Source organism: Antrostomus carolinensis, unplaced genomic scaffold (assembly GCF_000700745.2).
Source record: "Antrostomus carolinensis isolate BGI_N321 unplaced genomic scaffold, ASM70074v2 scaffold13812, whole genome shotgun sequence".
NCBI lineage: Eukaryota > Metazoa > Chordata > Aves > Caprimulgiformes > Caprimulgidae > Antrostomus > Antrostomus carolinensis.
In genome coordinates, this window is record NW_010297656.1 from 1 (window position 1) to 9,258 (window position 9,258).

Consider the following 9,258-nt stretch of genomic DNA (forward strand, 5'->3'; position numbering starts at 1 on the left):
GGAGGGGGGCACGTCCCTGCCCCCATCTCTGATGTCTCCGGTTGGGTTGAACTTTGCGGAGAGGGGTGCGCGGGTGGAGGGACAGAACTGGGAGAGCTTAAAACTGTGGGGAGGGGTAAGCGGAGAACTTCGGTAGTGTGTGGTGGGGATTGGGCCAGCACGTTAAATTCCTTGTTTTCCCAGTGTCCGTTAGAGCTGATGAGGTGGACGTGGATGGGACCGTGGAAGATGACTTGGGTAAAAGCAGAGAAGGGTCTCGAACAGATGATGAAGTTGTTCAGAGGTTAGTACCTGGGGTTTGGTGTAAGTTAATTCTGAATTGCTAAGACTTGATCTTGCTTTTGAATAGTCAGTTTGAGCATCAGAAATGCCCAAAGCCACAGAAATAGGGGCAGAATGCCATTCTAAAAGAGAGATCTAGTCAGCTGAGAGAAACATTTCTGTAAAAGACTGCTTTCTTCTGAATAGAAGTGAGCCTGAGAACTTGAATTCAGAAAGATTCAACTTGGTTTTGTCTAGTATCAGTAGTTGTATAAAAACCAATACATTAATAGGGGTTCACTCTTGCATGTGGTCAGTGGTGTCAGTTTAGTGCCTAGTGATGGAACAGCTCTATGCCAATGAACTGCCTTGCCTTCGGTGAGGTATACCACCTGCTGAGGATTACACTGGTTTTAACATACCTGCATTCTTCCTTGAATCTCTTTTTAGGGAAAAAGTCTTACTTTCAAGGATGGATTTTCACTCAGATTTTAGATTAAGGTTATGCAGTTGAGCATAGCTACACCTCATTTGATCATGTAGCTTTTGGGCTGTGTCAGTGATTAAAGGGTTGTAGTATTGTTCTAATTAGACTATCTTTGCTGTTGCTAGATGATAAAATTAGCGATACTGTTTGTGGACAAGATGCCTTGACAGGTTTTCATTGTCCTTAACAGAGAGGAAGAAGCTATCCAGCTAGATGGCCTAAATGCATCACAGATCAAAGAAATCAGAGAAAAATCCGAGAAGTTTGCGTTTCAAGCAGAAGTGAATAGAATGATGAAACTTATTATCAACTCTTTGTATAAAAATAAAGAGGTTAGTGCCTTTATCAGTAGAACATGTTAGAACTGTTTGTCTGTGTTATGGAATTCTTGACTGCTGGTTTCTATTTCAGATTTTCCTGAGGGAGCTCATCTCAAATGCTTCGGATGCTTTAGATAAGATACGGTTAATATCCCTAACTGATGAAAATGCTCTTGCTGGTAATGAGGAACTTACGGTTAAAATCAAGGTAAGAAGCATGAGGTGCAATCATCTCTTACGGAGGACTGGTGGGAGGAATGTAAAAAGATGGTCCATCATCAAATCTAAATTTTGGGGTTAATATTGATGCAAATACAAACTAGGACCGCATCAGGACCCTTGCAATTAACTTTATCAAAGACTACTCTTCTTTTAATGGTGAAAATATATCTCTGATTCTATAAAGAGTAACAGAACCTCATTTCTGTAGTTACTGCAAATTTGATTTATTCTAACTGGGCATGTTTGAATTTGAATAGCTGCTGCTCTACATATTGCTTTTCCATGACAGTCTATTATACATTAAGATAAAAAATGAAGTCAAACTGCATCTTTCTCTTTTTTCCCCCCCCAGTGTGACAAAGAGAAGAACATGCTTCATGTTACAGATACGGGTATTGGCATGACAAAAGAGGAGTTGGTTAAAAACCTGGGTACCATTGCAAAGTCTGGTACCAGTGAATTCTTAAACAAGATGACTGAAATGCAGGATGATAGCCAGTCAACATCTGAGCTAATTGGCCAGTTTGGTGTTGGCTTTTATTCTGCTTTCTTAGTAGCAGACAGAGTTATTGTCACATCGAAACACAACAATGATACCCAACATATTTGGGAGTCAGATTCAAATGAATTCTCCGTGATTAGTGACCCAAGAGGAAACACTTTAGGACGTGGCACAACCATAACGTAAGTATTAAGTTTGTCTGGGTTTAAAAGAGAAAGAAGTTACGTGGGTACACTTTGCTCATTGGAATATGTGGATGACATTAGCATTGTGACTCCTATATTGTTTGATTCTTGTAATACAGCCTGTTTGTTTGTTTAATAGAAACATGCAAACTATTAGCTGCATCCAGAATAAGTGCAGAGTGATAATGTAGTTTGCTTTGCATTCCATTAGATGAACTGAGAAAACCACGAGCATCTTAACAGCTGACTGTCAGCAAGTAATTCCAGACAGTTCAGCTGCCTGCAGACTCGTTCAGTTCCTCAACACTATTGTGGCCCACCAAAACCTATACAGGGGCTATGGAGCTTCCTTCAGAAAATGGCTGCTCTTTATATGTCATATATAAATCTCAAACTAGAGGTAGTTTGACATCCTGTTGTCATTGCTTTTATAATCAGATAAATGTATTTGATCTGGGTTTAGAGGACTTCTTCCCAAAGAAGGCACTTAGTATGAAAATTCATCTCAGTGCTCTGGTTCCAAGTAAAGCTAGTGAGAGTGCATTGAGGTCCTGATAAGTATCGATATGATTGGAGGTTTTCATTTAGACTTCTGGATATTGTGTTCTCCCCTAGTTGTTGAAACAATTACCCCTTCCTTCTCATTGGGGCAGTTTAGTAGAGATTGTATTTTTGAGATATTTGCAGCTGAACTGATGAAAACTCACTTGCATAAATTTGAATTACTATAGCTGCAACAGTAGGAAAATGCATCTCCTCCTGTAAAACTATTCAAAAATAGTTGTTGAACACTTTGATTGAAGTTGTTTGGTTTTTTTTTTTCTTTAGCCTTGTCTTGAAGGAGGAAGCATCTGATTATCTTGAGCTGGATACTGTCAAAAATCTAGTAAAGAAATACTCCCAGTTCATAAACTTCCCCATATACGTGTGGAGCAGCAAGGTAAGCTTGTTTAACTGAGCATTGCACAGTATGTGCTTTGGTTGTGAAAACACTGTCCCGATCTTTTGGGAAGGATGAAGGCATACTATAGAACTTCTGCTTGTCTAATTTCTAAAATTCTTCCATTCCCATCTCTTCTGGCTAGTATCTTACTAGTTCCTTGCTCTCTAAAAGTTAGTGTGTTGCTAAAATCACAAACTTTCAAGGAACTTAGTTTTATTCTGACTCAACTTTGCCAAAAGAGAAAAAATTGTGCTAATTACTAAGAAAGATGTTTCTTCCTTTGGCTTTGTTTAGTAGCTGGAAGCTTTGGTAAGCCCTCAATCAGGGCCATGGTTAGGGGCCCTTCTGAAAATGGGGTAGCACCTTAACTTTTAGGCCTGTTCTTCTGATGGTTTTTTTGTGTAGCACTAACTTATAATCACCCAAGTCTCTGATAAGCATTATCTGTAAAGCTAAATGTGAAGCTGTGAAAGTCTTAAAAGTTGAGTACAGTGACCTCCCAGTGTATTGAAGGGACAGCGTGTATTTGTGAAAAATGCAACTAAAAAATAGGGCAGCTTAACAGAGAAATGCTTGCAATAGGCAGATGACACAAGTTAAACTAGTGCTCTGAGATTATTTGAGATAATACTAGAACTTACCTGTTAGGAAGCCAAGCAGTCCAAATCTCCACTTTCAGTTGTCTCTTTAGACAGAGACTGTTGAAGAACCCATTGAAGAGGAGGAAGCAAAGGAAAAAGAAGAAACAGATGATGATGAAGCTGCAGTAGAAGAAGAAGAGGAAGAAAAGAAACCAAAAACTAAGAAGGTAAGCTTTGTCAGGCTTTGGGTTTTGTAACTCATGTCAGATAGTTCAGCGATTTTCATAGGTAGCCTTCCAGAGGTGCACTTCAGTGGTGTGTGTGTGTGCTTTCAAACAGCTATCCTGGTCAAGTGCAGTTAGACATCTTGTCAGGAAGGAAGATTGTAAACAAATCAAACTCGATTGAAATCAGGCATATGACTGACAATAACCTTGTGAGGCAGTGGTCCCAGAACTAATTACAAATACTTGAGTGAACCACCTGAAATGGTAATGGACTTCAGTTCTCTGACAGTCACAGTTGAAATTGAGTACACTCTGCTGAAAAGCTGTTTTCAGAATGGCAGTAGAACAGAAATAATTGATTCTCAGTGAATGTGTTATGTGTACATAGGACACACTAGCATAGACTTAAGTTTTATTCCCATCTGTTACACTAAAGTGTATGCTTGAATGAGAATATCCAGGCCATTGCATAATTTATTTGGTGAATTAGAAAGAATGTGTATTTTTGACATGCTATTTTATGACTTAGCTTCAGTGGAGTGTCTTTAACTGACTTAACCTGAAGTAAAGAATTCAGTCTTTATATATGGTGTTTACATACCTAGGTTGAAAAGACTGTCTGGGATTGGGAGCTCATGAATGACATAAAACCAATCTGGCAGAGACCATCTAAAGAAGTTGAAGAAGATGAGTACAAAGCTTTTTACAAAACCTTTTCCAAGGTAAGCTCTGAGCCTCAAGATTTTTCCAAAGCAAGAGATTTGCTGTAGTATCTCTTGATGTTTAAATGAAACAGTGCTTATAGGATGGGCTCTTTCTGAAGAAATAATTAATCATTGTCAGTAGATAGACTGACAGTGCAGAGTGTCTAGGGGGTATCACATCTTGGTAAGGTGTTAATCTTTTGTAGAGAGAAGGTACTACCACTCAAGTGTTGAGTGGCCTGGGTTCAAGAAGTAATATATTCCCGCTCTTACGGCATTTACTGCTGTGTTTAAATATTGACAGGGAAATTTTTAGTTAGTATGAGAGTGATGGTGCTTTTATTGTACATGGTGGAAGAAAGAGGAAGATAGAGCTTTCTAGAAACAACATTGTGTTTATGTGTAAATACAGTGTAATGTGTTACTTGGGAGTCTCTAACTGTATTGATGCTGTGCTATTGGTAGCTTTTTGGTGATTGGCTTGTAAAAATAGAAAAAAGAAAAAAAAAACCCAAACCCTAACTGTATAGACTAGGTCTCGGGTCCCAAGGAAGGTTGTTTCTGTGTGAGTAACTCAGCTGAATTTGGAACTTTTGTCTCCATAACAGATTCTAACAAAGCACATTTAAATAGTTTAATTTTAAAATAATTGCACTTATTTGGTAAACTCATGTTATTATTGGAAATGTTTTAACTCACTGGTATTTTCCCCGTGTCAATTAAAAGTATTCTCTCTTCACAGGAACATGATGACCCAATGGCTTACATCCACTTCACTGCTGAAGGGGAAGTAACTTTCAAATCTATCTTGTTTGTTCCTAATTCTGCTCCACGTGGCCTGTTTGATGAATATGGATCCAAAAAAAGTGACTTCATTAAGGTAGGACAAGCAAGTGTTGCGTGGGTATGGTTTCATGTCTTAACCAAATATAACCTGGCTGCTGTTTTCTCTTGTAATTCAGCTGTATGTTCGAAGAGTGTTCATCACTGATGACTTCCATGACATGATGCCAAAATACCTGAACTTCGTTAAGGGTGTTGTAAGTGTTTTAAGTCTTGCTTGCATTTGATTTTCTGAATCTTCAAATGCTGTTAGCTTATACTTACAGAATTTCTTCCTCAATTAGGTGGATTCTGATGATCTTCCTTTGAATGTATCTCGTGAAACACTTCAGCAGCATAAACTGTTAAAGGTAAAGTAATTGTTCTTAAATTTCTTCATTGTAAACGTGGGACAGTAGCAAGGTTTAGAAGAATAATAGCTTGATGAATTTGACTTTATATATGGAGTGTGAAATTAAAGTATAGGACACCCAAGCATTGCTGTTTTCAGACTACCTCTGTTCACTTTAAATCAGGGACACTAAGTGTCTTGAATCCATCCTTTGCAGTGAGGTTGAGTTGAGGATTCTTCCAAGTGTTATTGTTATAACTTGGTATTGCTGGTTTTTTTTAGGTTATTAGAAAGAAACTTGTCCGCAAAACTCTGGATATGATCAAGAAAATTGCAGAAGAAAAATACAATGACACCTTCTGGAAAGAGTTTGGTACTAACGTAAAGCTTGGAGTTATTGAGGATCACTCCAATCGTACGCGACTGGCTAAACTTCTTCGCTTCCAGTCTTCTCATCATGAAAGTAACCTCACAAGTCTTGACCAATATGTGGAAAGAATGAAAGAGAAGCAAGACAAAATTTATTTCATGGCAGGTGCCAGCAGAAAGGAGGTATGTGAGTGTGGAAGAAAGAGAAAAGGGGAAAAAATATTGCAGCTTCTAGTTAAAGTAGTACCATAAACATTGTGAAACACTTTTTGTAAATGTGGAGACTCCCTGGTTATGTTAATACTGCTGTTCAGTTTTCCTTGTACCAGCACATGTCAAACAGTTGTACATGTTTCAGTAGCTGCTGGTAGCAACGCAATCAAACAGGTATCTCATCTGTTTTGTCATCTTAGGCTGAGTCCTCACCTTTTGTTGAACGTCTTCTGAAAAAAGGCTATGAAGTCATCTATCTGACTGAACCTGTAGATGAATACTGTATTCAGGCTCTGCCAGAGTTTGATGGGAAGAGGTTTCAGAATGTAGCAAAAGAAGGAGTTAAGTTTGAAGAAAGTGAAAAGTCTAAGGAGAGTCGGGAAGCCTTGGAAAAAGAGTTTGAACCACTCTTAAACTGGATGAAAGACAAAGCTCTAAAAGACAAGGTAAAATGTTATGCTGTGTATCATGCTTATTTTTAAATGCTGGCTACGACACACCTTGCAGATTCTTTGAGAAAATACTGAAGTGATAGGAAATTTTGAAGTTGTTTACTTTATTCCCTGTATAAGCTCTTAGCTCTGTGAAGTAACATTAAGGCTTTTTTTTTTCCCCTACAGATTGAAAAAGCTGTGCTATCTCAACGTTTAACCCAGTCTCCGTGTGCACTTGTGGCTAGTCAGTATGGATGGTCTGGTAACATGGAAAGAATCATGAAGGCTCAAGCTTACCAAACTGGGAAGGATATATCTACAAAGTATGCTTTCAGTTATGTAGCAGCAGATGTGAAATGTAGTTGATGGCCTCCCTTCCGTCTGGTTCAGATGATCCTTCATATTCATAGGTTGCTTATAAGCAAGTTGCAGTCTCCATCATGGTCTTACATTGTTATTTCAGAATACAGTATGTAAAACTGTCTGGTGAGCAAGAGTCAGCAGTGGCATTTGCTATCTGTCATTTGATGACAAGAGATGAACTGTCTTAGTAACTTTAATGCTTTAGAGTTAAGCTAGCAATAAAGTGGGATGGGGGGGGAATACACTTGTTACTGTGGCTGTAATCAGTATTCATAGCTTTAAAGATGTAGCTGGGTCCTCTACTGCAAAACTTAGTGATGCAACTTCTGTTCTTTTCAGTTACTATGCTAGCCAAAAGAAGACATTTGAAATTAACCCCAGGCATCCACTGATCAAGGATATGCTGAGGCGAGTCAAGGTAAACAAGTAACAGTAGTGAAATACTACTTGGCTGCATACGACCTAGTTAACAGTTCTGCTTATTTGGTGTTTTTATTGCTCTTCCACATTAGGAAAATGAAGATGACAAAACAGTTTCAGATCTTGCAGTGGTATTGTTTGAAACTGCAACTTTGAGATCAGGATACATGCTACCAGACACTAAGGAATATGGAGATAGAATAGAAAGGATGCTTCGTTTAAGCTTGAACATTGACCTGGATGCCAAGGTTAGTTTGCCTTCAACTTGGAGGCTGATAATTGACATATTGCTGCTACAACTTAAAAAGCAGATACTTGATAAACTTGCATAATATGAAATATATCCAGCTTCCTACACTTAGGTGGGATACCAGGATCCCAGTTCCAGTACTTGACTGGGAAACTGATGAGTCTGTACTTCATGCTCATGTCCTCCCTTCCACTCTTCTTTCCAGTTGCTTGGGATTCTGCTCTTTCATTACTCAAGTATTGCCCTGTCCTTAACTAAGTGGTGGTTCTGTGGGAGTAAATCAGGGGCCAAAGGCACATGTGCCCATTAATGGAGAAATTAATAAGTGGGTATAAGTAATATGAGTTCTGATAGTGCTGTGCAAGAGTTTATGCTGGGTATCCTGCTGGAGGAGGCATGATGATGAGTCAGTGCTAAACAGAACTTTTCTCTTTCAGGTAGCTCAGGGGAACTGTTAAGAACTGATAGTGAATACTTCAATAGCCTGTATTCAGCTAGTCTGCAACTAGTAAATGTCCTAAGCAAATAAAGCAAACTGCTTGTGACCTTTCTACAGGTGGAGGAGGAACCTGAAGAGCCTGAAGATGCAGCTGAGGAGGCAGAGCAAGATGAAGAGGAGGTGGATGCTGATGCTGAAGACAGTGAAACACAGAAGGTAAAGTCTCAAGTTCTTAGTGTGAGGTTTTTCAAGCTTTTCTTGGAGGGGGGGAAAAACTGCAGCACAGGTGACACTTCATTCCTTATCAAACTATATTGTAAGAAGAAATCACAGTTATGTTCAAAGTTGGAGCTAAATTAAGCTTAAGAGGTTGTAGCAGTGCCCTATGGCAAGAAAAGAGCAGCAAATTCTCTACAGTGAACTTAATGTTACCTGTTGGATTTCCACAGCTTGTGGGCAATAAATAACATCAACAAATGGGCAACAGTACTGTTTCAAAAGCTTACAACAGTTCAGACTTGAAACAACACTGCAGACAACTACCTCTAAATGGTTTAACTGTTCTGTGAAGTCAGCCTTCACTTTAGCTAATGTCTGCAATTCTGATTACATCCTGATGGATAGTTAGGTTAAATTCTTCTGGGGCAGCTCTTGTAGCCTTTTCCACTTTCAAAAAGCAACATTCTGATTCTGTTTGATGTCTCCACAGGAATCCACAGATGTGAAAGATGAACTGTAAGCTGCTCCCAACTACCGTCCTGCATTGCGGGGTTAGGAGGGAATGTGAATTGTTAGATTGTTTTGGTTTTTTCCACTGTAAAATTCTGAGGGATGGTATGGGGCTTAAGGGTAAAGGAGGACTTTTTTTTTTAAGTTGACTTTTCTAAAAACATTCCTCACGAATGTAAATTTGTATTATTTAACTGACTTGGTGTAAAATCTTGTCATGTACAAAATAAAATGTTCCCAAACACCACTAATGCTAAATTTTACAGAGTAAGCTCATCTTCTAGGCTACCACAAAGAAATGAAGGGACTGTCTTGAGTGTTCAGGTCTTTTGTATAACAAGCAGCTTGCAGTTCTTGTGCAGTGTATGCCTGTGCCTGGGTTTTTTGTTAACAAACCTGCTGTGCTGTCTAGCCCAAATGGTATCTGAGAGCTGT

At 38.9% G+C, this 9,258-nt stretch overlaps 1 protein-coding gene across 1 annotated transcript; it reads left to right on the plus strand.

Moving 5' to 3' along the window:
• The first annotated feature begins 200 nt into the window (after positions 1-200).
• Positions 201-8,833, plus strand: HSP90B1 (heat shock protein 90 beta family member 1). The gene is made up of 17 exons (XM_029083549.1): positions 201-283; positions 939-1,080; positions 1,160-1,276; positions 1,643-1,974; positions 2,806-2,917; positions 3,612-3,728; positions 4,334-4,450; positions 5,175-5,312; positions 5,395-5,472; positions 5,560-5,625; positions 5,889-6,158; positions 6,389-6,634; positions 6,809-6,945; positions 7,325-7,403; positions 7,498-7,653; positions 8,212-8,322; positions 8,804-8,833. The coding sequence occupies exons 2-17, from the start codon at positions 1,039-1,041 to the stop codon at positions 8,831-8,833; spliced, it is 2,148 nt and encodes a 715-aa protein (XP_028939382.1). The 5' UTR covers positions 201-283; positions 939-1,038.
• Positions 8,834-9,258: the final 425 nt, after the last annotated feature.